Genomic DNA, 14,632 nt, shown 5'->3' with positions numbered 1-14,632 from the left:
ATATAGCAGCTTGAAAGGGTGCATATCAAATATGGTGGGATCATAGAGGGAGACCCTAAGCTTCTAGAAGATTGATGAGTATGGTTTTAAGCTAAATATGTGTACTGTGAGCCAAGAGAATTTGTCAAAACCTTGTAAGTTTAGGCTATGTTATCAAAATATAGTAAGGATATGAAAACCATATAACCTGACAAGACTTGAGGGCTCTGGTATATACTTTTTTCCTAGAAAAATGACACAGGTGAAACTATTTGCAAAGCAGATATAGAGAAGAAACATCTGGACACTAGGGGGTAAAAGGAGAGTGTGATATATTGGGAGATTGGGACTGACATAAATGTTTATTTATATTTGTACACTGTTATGCATAAAATAGATGACTAACGAGGACCTACTGTTTAGCACAGGGAGCTCTATTCAATGCTCTTTGGGTTCAGAGAGAGGGTGTATATATGTGTATAGCTGATTTACTTTGTGGTATAGCAGAAACCAACAAAAACATTTTAAAGCAACTAAACTCCAGTAAAAAAAAAACTTAAGAAAACAATGCCAATAGATTGCTGGATGCACCGCTGCCACACACTTTCAATTTATAAAAAGAATGCAGTATCTATAAAACACAATAAAGCAAAGCACAATGACACAGGTATGCCTGTACTTCTGTTGCCTTTTATATCTCTTACCTCTTTTTTCCATTCTCTGCAAGATACAGATTTCTAAAATTTCAGACAAGAAGAGGCCTGTATGAGATGCAGCCCAATACCATAAAGCCATCAGTTCTGCTTTATTCATGGATGGTCTTGCTCTGTTGAAACATTTTTTCAGCAAGGCCTAAGCTAAGAAGACTCAAGGAACAATCAGAATATTAGATCCAATGGGTATTGGATCTTGTTTGTTTTTTTCTCAAATGAAGGTTTTGTCTCCACAATAATTACCTGAGTGTGCATTCTTAACTAGATCTTTCATTTCCTACAGGTGCAAACTCTTCAGAAAAAGATAAACATAATTTCTGAGATAATGTTATGCAAGCACCATGTGGCAAATAGCTTGCATAACTGTCATAATACGCTTATGTGGTAGGTTCTTTTGGTCAGTTCAGGTCAGTCGCTCAGTCGTGGCCAACTCTTTGCAACCCCATGGACTGCAGCACGCCAGGCTTTGCTGTCCATCACCAACTCTCGGAGCTTACTCAAACTCATGTCCATCGAGTTGGTGATACCATCCAGCCATTTCATCCTCTTTTGTCCCCTTCTCCTCCTGCCTTCAATCTCTCCCAGCATCGGAGTCTTTTCCAATGAGTCAGTTCTTCGCATCAGGTGACCAAAGTATTGGAGCTTCAGCTTCAGCATCAGTCCTTCCAATGAATATTCAGGACCGATTTCCTTTAGGATGGTCTGGTTGGATCTCCTTGCAGTCCAAGGGACTCTCAAAGAGTCTTCTCCCACACCACAGTTCAAAAGCATCAATTTTTCGACACTCAGCCTTCTTCATGGTTCAACTCTCACATCCATCCTTGACTACTGGGAAAACCATAGCTTTGACTGGATGGACCTTTGTTGACAAAGTAATGTCTCTGCTTTTTAATATTCTGTCTAGGTCGGTCATAGCTTTTCTTCCAAGGAGCAAGTGTCTTTTAATTTCATGACTGCATTCACCATCTGCAGTGATTTTGGAGCCCAAGGAAATAAAGTCTGTCACTGTTTCCATTGTTTCCCCATCTATTTGCCATGAAGTGATAGGACCGGGTGCCATGATGTTTGTTTTTTTGAATGTTGAGCTTTAAGCCAACTTTTTCACTCTCCCCTTTCACTTTCATCAAGAGGCTCTTCAGTTCCTCCTCGCTTTCTGCCATAAGGGTGGTGTCATCTGCATACCTGAGGTTATTGATATTTCTCCTGACAATCTTGAGTCCAGCTTGTGCTTCATCCAGCCCGGTATTTCGCATGATGTACTCTGGATATAACTTATAAACAGGGTGACAATACACAGCCTGACAATATACAGGTTCTTTAGGTTCTTGTTATTAATCCTTCGTTTTACAGATGAGGAAACTGAGGCTCAAAGAAGCTAAATAACTTTCCCAGTGTCACACAGCCAGTAAATGGCAAGGTCAGAATTTGAATCCAAGCAGTCGGATGATGCTGGAGTTGCAAATCTTAATCATTACACTATGTGTAACATTATTAATGCTAATTGATTAACAATCATTTTTGCCCTGTGCTCATAATTCCTGTTATATTTCTTATTCCCAACTGTTCCCTGTGTGGATTTTATTTATTGGTGGGAATACTAGGAGGATGGAAGAGAGAAGACGGCATATGAAGTAAATCAGTAAATTTGAGAGACCTGGAATATTAGTGTTCTATATACCCTCAAAAAGAAAATATTTTCTCCACTTCTTGTTTTATGTATTTCTATGAGAAGTTGCATGTTTTACATATGTCCATTAGATCAGGCTTGTTAATTATGGGTTTTAAAGCATGTATCCTTGCTACGTTTTGTCTGCTTGCCCTATCAGTAATTGAGAAACATGTTGAAATCTCCCACTGTGATAATATCTTTGTTAATTTCTCCTTGTAGTTCTAAAATTTTTTTTTGCATAATTTGAGGCTGTTACATTAAAATTTAGAATTGTTATGTATTCTTAGAGAACTGAAACACTTCTTGTTATTTAATCACCTTATTTGCTTTGAATAATGCTTTTTTAAGAAACATCTGAAGTCTCTTTTTCTACCATAGCTTTCTTTTGATCAGTATTTCCTTAATGTGCTTTTCTCTGTCCTTATGTTCTAGGTATAATTCTAGTAAATAACATATGGTTGGATTTTTTCATTCAGTCTGGACACTTTTTTTTTTAGTCTTTGAAGTGGTAAGTTAATTAAATTTATTATGATTAATATTGACTTATTTCTACCTTCTTACTTTGTGCCTTATGTTAACTATGATTTTCCCAAATTTTTCTTCTCTCAATTCTTTTTTGGATCAATTGAATGTTTGCTTATTTTTCTTTTTGTTCCATTCATCCTTCTCTGTTGGCTCTGTATTTGCATATTAACACTAGTTCTGTTTCAGTATTTTAAAAATTATGCTATGCACACTCAGTAAAGTAAAAAGTTAATTGATATTTAGCTAATTCCTGTACAATTCAGAACCATGGAACTATTTAACTCTGTGTAACTATTTACTTATATGCAGATATCTGATATGTAATGTTGTACTTTTAAACAAGTCATATGTTAGTCGTTATTATTCTTTTATACTAAAAATGTTTATTTACATTTATTCACATGTTAGTTTTTCCTTCCTATTTCTTCTTAGAACTGATCTTTTTGTACTAAGATAATTTTCCTTCTACCTGAAGTATATCCTGGAAAGTTTTTTAGTGAAAATCTGTTAGTGGTAAATTTTAGTTTTTATTTATCTAAAAATACTTTGACATTATCCTGTTCCTGTAAGTTAATTTTGCTGGGCACAAAGTTTCAACCAGATGATTACAGTCAAAGAAATGATTCCAAAATTTTCTGGCTTGTATTGTAGAATCTGAGACGCTAGCAGCCAAATGTGTTGTGTCTTCTGTATTTGTGGATTCATATCTTTCATTAGTTTAGGAAATTTTCAGCCATTATCTCTTCAAATATTGCCTCTCTTCCATTTGTCTATTCTCCCAAGGATGCTAAATATAATACATTGATACTTTCTCGTTCCATCCCTGTGTTTCTTGTGTGTTAGTCATTTAGTTGTGTCTGACTCTTTGTGACCCCATGGACTGTAGCCCACCAGGCTCCTCTGTCCATGGGGTTTTCCAGGCAAGAGTACTGGAGTGAGTTGCCATTCCCTTCTTCAGGGACTCTTCCTGAGCCAGGGACTGGACCCAGGTCTCTTGCATTTCAGGCAGATTCTTTAATGTGCAAGCCACCAGGGAAGCCCTGGTGTTTCTTAAACCCTCTTTCATATTTTTTCTCTTTCCTGTCTTCTGTTTCATTTTGAGTGATTCCTTAAGATCTATCTTCTAGGTTATTAATTAGTTGTGTTTGATTTTCTATCTTAAACCCACCTACTTAGTTTAACAATTATTTTTTGTTTCTGGAAATTCTTTATCAAGTCTGGCCATTTTTGATGGGCTCTTTCTCTTTTTTCATTTAAGAAAAGTATCTTTAATGTCTATAAATATTTATAATAGTTATAGTTTAACTTGGTAATTAAAGTATATGTTAGTTATAGTTTAAGTTGGTAATTAAAGTGTATCTTTGTTGTTGTTTTTGCTGATGCAGTAGCAGCTTGCTGCAGTAGAAACTTTGAAAATATTTGAACTCATGTTTCTTGAGTAGAATCTACAGTATAATTGCTATAACTCTGGACAGAAAATAATAAACAACTATGTGAAAATATGAGTGAGTGACCAAAACCAGACAGAAACCTGGGGCAGGGGAGGTGTCTGTTCTTGGAATAAGAGAGTGTCATTAGAGGAGTTTCCCATTTTACAGCCTTTTTACTGGTAGCACCTTTAAGTTGGTACCAACCAGGTGGCAAAAACTCAGATAGGCTTGACAGTCTGGTAGCATTAGTATTAGCAAAGCTCTGGACCTGAACTTTGCCCAGTCTGTCACTTTTACCAGTGCCAAAGATTTTCTAGCTCTCTGCGGATGACTGAGAACTGGTAGTAGTTAAGGTAACCTTAGCCATCATTAAATAGTTGATCTCAGCTGATATCGATGACCATTTATATCCTGAGAAAGACACTTTGTAAGTGCTTTGACTTTCATGAGAACAATAATGGGCAAGCTAGAATAAAATGCTGCAGATACTGGCTTGCAATAGTATTGGGTTCAAAGAGGTTGAGCAGACAGGGTAGAGAGGATCAAGGAAAGAAAGTTATTAGATGGAGAAGGAAAATCTGAGAAGAAAATGATTGCTTTCTTTGGCTAGATTAAGACTTTAAGCTTTCAGAACATACAGGCAAATCCTTTCTGAAGTCATGGTTAGGTAATACGTGCTTCTCTCTGAGAGGTTCTTTTAGTTTTTTTCCCACCAGTTTTACCAGAATCCATACTCGGAATATAATTGTTTCACTAAATGATGGCTTCTTGCAGTGATTTCTAAAAATCTTAATATGTGAGCAACAGCGTTGCCTTTGTAGTCCTCAGGATATGCATTTTGTTTAAAGGTCTTTAAGTTATTTGGCATAGGTGATAGTGCTGATCAAAAAATTTAAGCATAACAATTCACTCAGTATTTTTGGCGATTTCTATGTAGTATTATTTGATAATTTAGTGTTTATGCTATAATTTATATGTGGTTTAGATTGATTTTATCTTTCATGGAAGAACAACTGGAAACATTTGAAATACATAAGAGCAAGCACAATTTCAACTTTGGAAGGAACCAATTTTAGAAATATTAGCAGGAACAAACCTGTGCCATGGTTGAAAAACTTACATGTGGAATTAAATATACTTTTAATGTTTAAACGTAAAGTATTTGTGTTAGTAAAAATATATTACTGAAATAGGAAACTTAAGAAGAGAAAATAATGTTCAACTTTATTGATTTAACTTTTAAAAATCTCACATTTCCAATGGCAAAAGGGAATTTAATTCTACTTGTCAACATTGGCAAAACATGAGTCCAGGTCATGAGTGAATTTTCTGTGTTGCATCTGTTTTACATTTACAAGTTAGGATACTCTTTGGCAGAAAGTTTAACAATGAAATTACTTCCCTTTTTGTGTCATTAGAATTGTTTATGGCGTTATGCAGGGGTGTATCCACAGGACTTATCAGATCTAAGGTATGGAACTGGACATTTGTAGAACCTAGTATTTCCTGTTAAGTTACTCTGAATTATGAGACAGATTAATTGGCTTACAAACAAGAATCTACAGGCCTTGTTGTTGTTCTGTTGCTAAGTCACGTCCGATTCTTTGTGACTCCACAGACTGCAGCATGCCAGGCTTCCCTGTCCTTCTTCATTTCCCAGAGCTTGTTCACTCTTGTGTCCATTGAGTCGGTAATGCCATCCAACCATCTCCTCCTTTGTTGCCCCCTTCTCCTCCTGTCTCAATCTTTCCCAGCACCAGAATCTTTTCCAGTGAGTCAAGTTGGCTCTACAGGCCTGGAGGTTGGCTTTTTACTTACACAACTTGAGTATTGGTCAGTAAAAAAATGTCCCCATTACTAAATGGCAAGACCTTAAGATGCTAAAACACTGCATTCTAAGACTGTGGTGAATGAATGGAACAAAGACCACACACTAGTACTTTGCTTGGTATGATAAAATAATAAATAAACTTCAAGCAATTTATTCTGAACAGTTAAACTTTCAAACTACAATATATACAATATTTTAAAATCAGAATTTGCTACTGAAAGGTGATATCAAAGCCAACTTTGATTACAAAATAGAATCAGAGAAATGAGAAACCACAGAAATAGAAGGAATTTGTGAGATCACAGCTGCCCCATTTAGAAAATGAGGCAGAGAGAGGTTAAGTGGCTAGCATAAACACAGCTGGCTGTAAAGTGGCAGACCAAGGATTTGAGCTTTCCATGTGTTTCTTCTCCTCTAGTACTCTCTTCTAAGTGGTGGTAAGGGACGGTGATGTGCCAGGGTTGACTGATGCTGGGTGGTGGGGTTGTATGGGGTGGAGAGACAGTTTTGCTAAAAGTCAGAAAATTGCAGCTAGAGGAGAAATTCATATGGCTATCAGGGTAAAACTCCCAGTTAGGGGTAAAATGGTTTGTGACAGAGTCCTGAGAGTTCTGTAAAGGTAATTCCATCATACTAATGAACCTGCTCACAATATTAGCTCTCTTTCTTACTAATAGTTTTTAATAATGCCTCCTGTGGATTCCCCTTCTTCTCTCTCCCCTCAAATTCATTTTATTTAAATGTGCTTCAAAACCATTGTATTAGAAATGAACTATATCACTTAATTGCACAAGGGTCGCATATGTGTGGTAGGCAAATATCAGGAAGATAACACACTTATTTAAAAAAGTATAATATTTCAAAGGTAGAAATATCAGTTATGGCTTCATGAGGAAAAACATATGACTGACATGTTGTATTTTACCTATTTTGTGGCATTTTCTTTACAACTGGTGAAATAATAAGGGACTGGAGACCGACAGAGTAATTTGCTTTCTTTTGGAAGTCTACTTAAAAATTGGAGAGTCATGTATTTTTATACAATAATTTATTTACACTCCATGTGTATTCCTAAAATATATGCTATTTAATCTTGCCTACTTATGCCTTCTATATAAATGGAATTATATAACATTTGAGACTTACTTGTTTTTAGCTCCATTTCATGTATTTGAGTGTTGTTGCATGCAGCTGCAATTTATTCACCTTTTAAAATAGTTCTCTTTTGCTTGAAATTATTCACTTGTCATGGTATATTTATTCACATTACTATTACTGATGGACATTTGAGTTTTTCCAGTGTTTGCTGTCATGAAGTGTTGCCTCGAAAACTCTTGTATCAACACATGTCTTCAGATCCACAAAATTTGCAAGATTTCTCTAGGGGGCATATCTGTCTGGTTAAAATTTGATTCATGTATATTTTTGATTCATAATTATATATAAAATCATTCAAAGTAGCTAATGAAATCTCCTTATAGATACCTTGGAAGGTCTAATTGTTGAATGATTTTTTTTCTTATTAATTACAGTGAACAAATAATTTACAGTATGACCTTATGAAGAGAAGAAAGATATGAAGGATAACAGGTTTTATGTTAAGCTGAGTTTCAGTGACAGATTGAGAATTTTTGGCTGTGGCTATAATTGCCCGTTTGGCCTACTTGCTGATTCAAATGGGGGAGATTAATACAGCCCTTTAAAAAGTGTACTGACAGATTGAAGTTTAAAGGTTCTATATAAGATTTTTTATTTAGAGCAGGCTGTCTTGGTCCTTATCAGGATTTGACATTTTTGATAACTTTCTGAGATATGTCACCCTTTCTTTCATCTACTATTAGTTAACCATTTGTTAGTTCCAGTTATTTTTATTGATTTTGTGATCTACTAATACCAAAAATAACATTATTGATTTACTCAGTTGTTCAAAAAGTGACTCAGTCATTCACTCAGTTAATACTTAACATCTTGCATGTTTGAGGACTAACATTTAGATTTGGGCATGTTATGGTGAGAGCTTCCCAGGTGACACTAGTGGTAAAGAACCCACCTGCCAGTGAAGGAGACGTAAGAGACGTGGGTTCGATCCTTGGGTGGGGAAGATCCTCTGGAGGAGGGCATGGCAACCACACCAGTATTCTTGCCTGGAGAATCCCATGGACAGAGGAGCCTGGCGGACTATAGTCCATAGGGTTGCAAAGAGTTGGACATGACTGAAGTGACTTAACATGCATGCATACATGCAGAACAGAAATGTGCTGACTCTCCTGGAACTTATTATTTGTTATGCTAGTAAAATATGCATGTGTAGGAAAACTTGATGGAGTGTGAGAAGTTCTCTTTTAGAGGACGGACTCAGGCACTGTGGGAGTATAGGTGCTACTAATCCATTCAAGAAAGATTGGATAGTGTTTAAAAAATACAGATTCTTAGACTGTATCCTCAGAAATTTTTGTTTGCTAGATAGGGACCAAAGAAAGGTATTATTATTACTTCATGTATATATGATTCAGCCAATGAGCCAGATTTGGGAAACACTTGTTTATGAGTGAGAAAAATGGGAAGTAATCATGAGAAGGTATTTAAATGACTTCAGGATGGTATAGATGGCTTTCAGGTGATTTTCTCCTCATTGGCCAAAGGTTGATCTTTATATTTGTACCTATTCAATTGTAAACTTGTTTGTAAGTTATAAAAGTTAACTGCTCCAGTGGTGGATGGGAAAGCCTGGTTTATCGGTAGTACACGTGAAAAAACCTGAAATTGGTCAGCTATAGTGAGTGTCAGAAGTGGGCTTGACTTCCATGGAAGCTGATGTATTCTTAGGTAGCATAACTGTAAGCTTAGTGTCAGAAAGAAGGAGATGAGAGGCCCCTGACCCCTGCACTTGTTTGAGATACACCTGGATTCATGTGAATAGCCTCTGGAATCACATTTATAGGGGGTGTTAACACTTGGATGCATGAAAGGATGTTGAGCTCCTTGGTAAATATCCATATGAGGGAGAACTGGAGAGAAATAGACTTGTTCATCCTAGAAAAAGAAAACTTAGCCCAAAAGAAAGAACTGAGACCAAAAAGGGAAAGTTATTTGGGAAAGCCAGTCTCATTGTTTTTCATTGATTCATTTATTTATTTAACAAATATTTACTTAGTGGCCACTATAACTCATTCTAATGGATGCCAAATATATAATGGTAAACTAGATGGATTCAATTTCTGACTTCATGGAGTTACAGTTTATTGAAAGATCAGACTAATAAGCAAGTAGTTAGAAAATTTAAGTACTGTGATGGGAAAAAGACCTATAAAACAGAGTAGGAAGATGGTAAGTGGTGAATACTCTGGCCCTGAAGGTATTCAAGAAGAGGCTCTTGGAGATATTGTAGAAGTTGTGCAGTAAAGTCATCTTTAACATTTAACATCTGTGATCATACATGTTTTTATAACATTCACACTGTTATAAAATTCACACTTGTTTCACACTGTTATTAAAATTCACACTTGTTTCTTTAGCCACCCATTTCATCGTAACCTTCCCTTTCTTCCATTCTGTCCAAACTGTCCAGTTCATTCAGTCTGTCTGATGAGATGACTGTCTTTGTAATTTTCACAGACTTTGGTTTGTAAGGCATAGGACAAATTCTTAGAACTGAAGTCACTCTTAATTTCTAACGTTTTTATCTGAGCTATCAGAGTGATTGAGGACAGGCATAAATATTTACGTAAATGTACTGTGACCTGACTGATGGCTTTAGTTTTTTCCCATTCCTCTGGGTGGCGAGCCACCTTTTAGTTGGAGGCTCCTTGGGCGATTCTAGGGGAGCCTGTATTTCTGTGGGAATGGCAGACACAAAGACTAGGTAAGATATCAATGCCACTTTTAATACAGATTTCTTGTGCTCTAGATGAGTTGTTGTTGTTCAGTTGCTAAGTCATGTCCGAGTCTTTGTGAACCCATGGGCCACAGCATGCCAGGCTTCCCCTGTCCTCCCCCATCTCCTGGACTTGTTCACATTCATGTCCATTGAGTCAGTGATGTCATCCAACTGTCTCCTCTCCAATGCCATCATCCTCTGCTGTCCCCTTCTCCTTTTGCCCTCAGTCTTTCTCAGCATCAGGGTCTTTTCCAGTGAGTTGGCTATTCTCATCAGGTGGCCAGAATAGAGCTTCAGCTTCAGCATCAGTCCTTCCAATGAATATTCAGCGGTGATTTCCTTTAGGATTGACTGGTTTGATCTCCCTGCAGTCCAAGGGACTATCAAGAGTCTCCTCCAAATTTGAAAGCATCAATTCTTTGGCCCTCAGTCTTCCTTATGGTCTAACTCTCACATCTGTACATGACTACTAGAAGCACCATAGCTTTGACTGTATGGATCTTTGTCAGCAAAGTGATGTCTCTGTTTTTTAATGTGCTGTCTTGATTGTCGTAGCTTTCCTTCCAAGGAGCAAGCATCTTTTAATTTCGTGACTGCAGTCACCGTCTGCAGTGATTTTGGAGCCCAAGAAAATAAAATGTGTCCACTTTTTCCCTTCTGTTTGCCATCAAGTCTCTAAATTAGACTGTGTGCTTTTTTTTTTATTATTGTGTTTTGAATTCTTATCTTTTTTTTAAATTGGAGGATAATTGTTATGTTGTTATGATGTTATGTTGATTTCTGCTGTATATCAACATGAATCAGGTATAAGTATACAGGTAACCCCTCTCTCTTCAGCTTCCCTCCCGTGCCTCCCCCATCACACGTCCACCCCCTGCCCTCCCCGCCCCGGTCATCACAGAGCTCCGAGCTGAGCTCCCTGTGATACATAGCTGCTTCCCACTAGCTCTCTATTTCCATTGTGACTTCCTGTTTCTAAGAAAACAATTTTGAAGACTCTTAAAAGGAATTTCTTGCATGCTTGGCAGCTCTTGTAAAACCACATTTTAGTAAACCAGTATGAATGAAGTATACTAAAAAAAAAATCAAAGAACTATATGCTTGATCAAATTATTATTTTGTTTGGTGGAAATTGGATCTTATAGAGAAATCCAGTGATTTAGGAAGTGTCTGCTTTTGTAAACAGATAAACCAGGAACCAAAAGTTTCATCTTGATTTGGTTAATTATTCTAGTTCAAGGGGACTGTTGATCACGAATTGGGGTTTACTTTATGCTGGAGTTAATGCATACTAGCGAGTGGGGTTTACTTTTGTGCTGGGGTTAATGCATGCTTTTTAACAAAGTTGCAACTGCAGCATCGTTCTTCAAATGAGCTCATAAATTTGGAACTAATTCATGTGCATTCTCACAATATTCTGGAGAAAACCCTAGTGGCCCTCATCACTTAGTCAGTGGAGAAAATGACTGTCAACTAGTCTTTTGGTAGTTAGATATTACCCTGACACAGAGATTCATGTCTCCTGGCTCTCAGATCAGAGATTCAGCTTGTCTGGGAATTGTCCTCGAAATTGGCTCTTCATGGATATTTTAGTAGGGGCAAGTTTTTGTAACTAGAAAGGTACTCTATTCATTTGAGTAAATTTGTTGAGTACTCATCACTAAGTGTCAGGCATCCTTCTAGAGGAAGATAGGAATAAGGCAGGTGAAGTCCCTAATGTTATTATCTTAAACACTTAATATTTAACGGCCTAGGCTATGCTAGAAACTGTGCTAGCTATGTCACAGCTATGAAGTCAGTTCTCCTATCAATACCATGGGGTGGGTACTCTTTATCTGTGTTTGCAGGTGTAGCGAAGGAGGTTCAAACCCCCATGTGGCTGGGAAGTGGCTGAGCCATCACTGAACACAGGATGAGCACTTCTTATCCCACTGTGTCGTCACTGTGAGCCTGATCTCATAAGCATACACATTCCTTATAAAAATAAAACAAAACACACTCGCATACGCAATGGAACATAAAAACCATGGGCAGTCTAATCCCTGTTAATGTTCTGGTGTCTGTGTTCCAGTCCTCATATGTGTCTCTGTCGAGGGGTGTGTGTGTGTGTGTTTAAATATATACAATGTCTTACTGATTTGTTCCCACTTATTTTCACCACATATTATACATGTTTTCCACACCACTGCCTTTAAGAAATAGAATTGTGACTGGCTCTGCAGTTTCACGCTGTGTCAGTATCGTGATTTCTCTAACGTTTCCTGCTGATGCTCAGCGATTAGCCATGTCTGACTCTCTGCAACCCCATGGACTGTAACCCACCAGGCTCCTCTGTCCATGGAATTTTTCCAGACAAGAATACTGGAGTGGGTTACTATTTCCCACTCCAGGGGCTCTTCTCAACCTAGGACTTGAACCCTCGTCTTTTATGTCTCCTGCATTGGCAGGCAGATTCTTTACCACCAGCGCCACCTGGGAAGCCTACCACTTAACAGTTTTTCGGTTTTGAGTTTTGTTAACCCTGCTTTAATTCATGCCTGTATAACCAGATCTTTTTATAAATCCACGACTGTTCAAACATTTCTGAATGAAGAGTGGTAGTAAAGACTTTTTGTAAATATTGATGCGGTCTCCATTGTCTTTTGTGCTCTATGAACCCGACGATGTCAACAGTGTGAATGTTCTTTTCCTTCCAGACTGGTGGATGACCGATGTGTGGTGCATCCAGAAGCAGGGGACCTGGCCAACCCTCCCAAGAAGTTCCGAGGTAGGAAAGAAATACCTATTTTATATTATATGACCTAAGTGGAGGTATTTTTGTGCCTTAAAAGAAGTAATGTTAGAACTTTATTCAATGTAAAACTTTCAAATAGAAATATATCTGCTGAAAATGCTTTCAAAAGTTCCCTGTGGTTTTTCTTCCTTGACACATTGAAGGACTGATACTGAAAGAATAGCTTCAAGTTTTGTTTTGCTGGACAGTAGTCTGTATGTTGAAGGGAAATCTTGGTAATTATTAAATAACTGTGAGAAGCCACTTTTCAAACCGGTAAATATAGCTGAATGATATGTAGTTATATATTTCCGTGACAGTTACACCATAAATATTAGCGTTTCCTTATCAGCTTTTTAATTTATCTTTGTAAAATCTCCAGCATGGTGACACTGATGTGCAGTTTTACTTTTAAAATGTCACTTTGGGTGGTACATAATAACTAAAATTGTCTTAGAACTCCCTTCTAGGTATAATTTTAGAGATAGTGTCATACTATCAACTGAGAAGTTGTTCCTAGTAGCAAACTGATTATGACTGTTACAAGAGAAGGATTAATGGGACTTGTAGAGAATCATAGACAACTAAGGCCAGCCATTAAGAGCTTGTGCAAATCAAATTAATACTTTATAGTGTATACTTATAATAATAATATAATGATAACAACTTAAAAGCAGCATTCATTTTGAACAAACTGTGTCAGCATCCCTCCTCACATTGGTGAAACACAGCTTTAATAAGGGAGCCTGTTCTGGACAGAGAGTCAGAGGGGTTTGCTGGAGCCGCAGACCCAGGTCAGGATGCTGTCCGCGTGCGTGGGGGAGGAGGGAGCCTTCATGTCCGGCGTTCCCATGCTTCACGTTCTGTAACTCTTTTACACAATTTTTATTATAAGGATTTGCAGGAATATTGCATTTTCGTCTCACAGAGAGTGACAAGCACAGTAAATGTGGTTTGAGTGACATCAGTCACTTTGAATATGTGATCCACATGTCTCCCCACATGGGGAAATTAGCGAGAAAGCAGACCGTGGGAGCGATACCACCCATCAGCGCACACGGAGCGGTGCTCAGTGGGGACACTGCCCCAGCCCTGGGCACGTGAGGTCTTCTCATGACACACAGTCCCCCTGGAGGAGGGACTCACTGTTGAACTGCTTGAAGGAGAGTCAGCGGTTGTGACAAGCAAGATACAGAATGCTCCAGGACAGCTTGCCAGAGACTGTGCAGTAAGCGTGTGGAAATGATTTCAGAGGCAGAAGAGGCTAGAGGAGCCTGATGGAAGAACGGACACAATGGAAAAGAACATACAGGTTCTAGAAATCGTGAGCTAGCCTATTATATGAGGAGATGAAGCAACCGTGGTATGGAAGAGAGAGCTGAGGAGATTGCCCAGAATGCAGGGCATAGGACAGTGTGAACGAGTCATGAAAAGCCAGTGTTGAGGAGGGACCGAGAGGGTCTAGCAGCATCTAATCAGATTCTAGAAGGAGAGGCCGGAGCGCATGAGAATGAGGCCACGTGTAAACAGATACGGGTGAGACCTTTCCTAAGTTGTAGAAAGCCACTGTTTCCCAGGTGGAAGAGATACATTGAATTCAGAGAAGGGATGATAAACAAATTCAGATCCACAGACTCTCTTTTGTGACCTGTAAGATGTGGAAGGTAAAAAGTTTTAAAAGCAAGCTGGGACAACAGATCTGTATTTGTAGCAGAAGAAAGCATGGGGTCTGGGTTTGACCGCATTTCTCGCCGACGGTCATCTTAAGTAGGTCACCCAACCACTTAGTGTCTCCGAGGACATCTGTCATTGTCTGGTGGGACCGGGGTGGATAA

At 38.1% G+C, this 14,632-nt stretch overlaps 1 protein-coding gene across 2 annotated transcripts in view; it reads left to right on the top strand.

The window, feature by feature from the left end:
• ITPR2 (inositol 1,4,5-trisphosphate receptor type 2) overlaps nt 1-14,632 on the top strand; it is a 563,379-nt gene that overhangs the window by 41,539 nt on the left and 507,208 nt on the right. For both annotated transcript variants that reach the window (XM_043881798.1, XM_043881800.1), the window contains exon 2: nt 12,721-12,791. In XM_043881798.1, coding sequence (XP_043737733.1) covers nt 12,721-12,791 — 71 coding nt within the window. The remainder of the gene's footprint in view (nt 1-12,720; nt 12,792-14,632) is intronic.

The sequence above is a fragment of the Cervus elaphus genome, chromosome 22 (assembly GCF_910594005.1).
Source record: "Cervus elaphus chromosome 22, mCerEla1.1, whole genome shotgun sequence".
Classification (NCBI taxonomy): domain Eukaryota; kingdom Metazoa; phylum Chordata; class Mammalia; order Artiodactyla; family Cervidae; genus Cervus; species Cervus elaphus.
The sequence above is the reverse complement of the archived record's forward strand: the minus strand, read 5'-3'. Positions and strand labels throughout refer to the sequence as shown.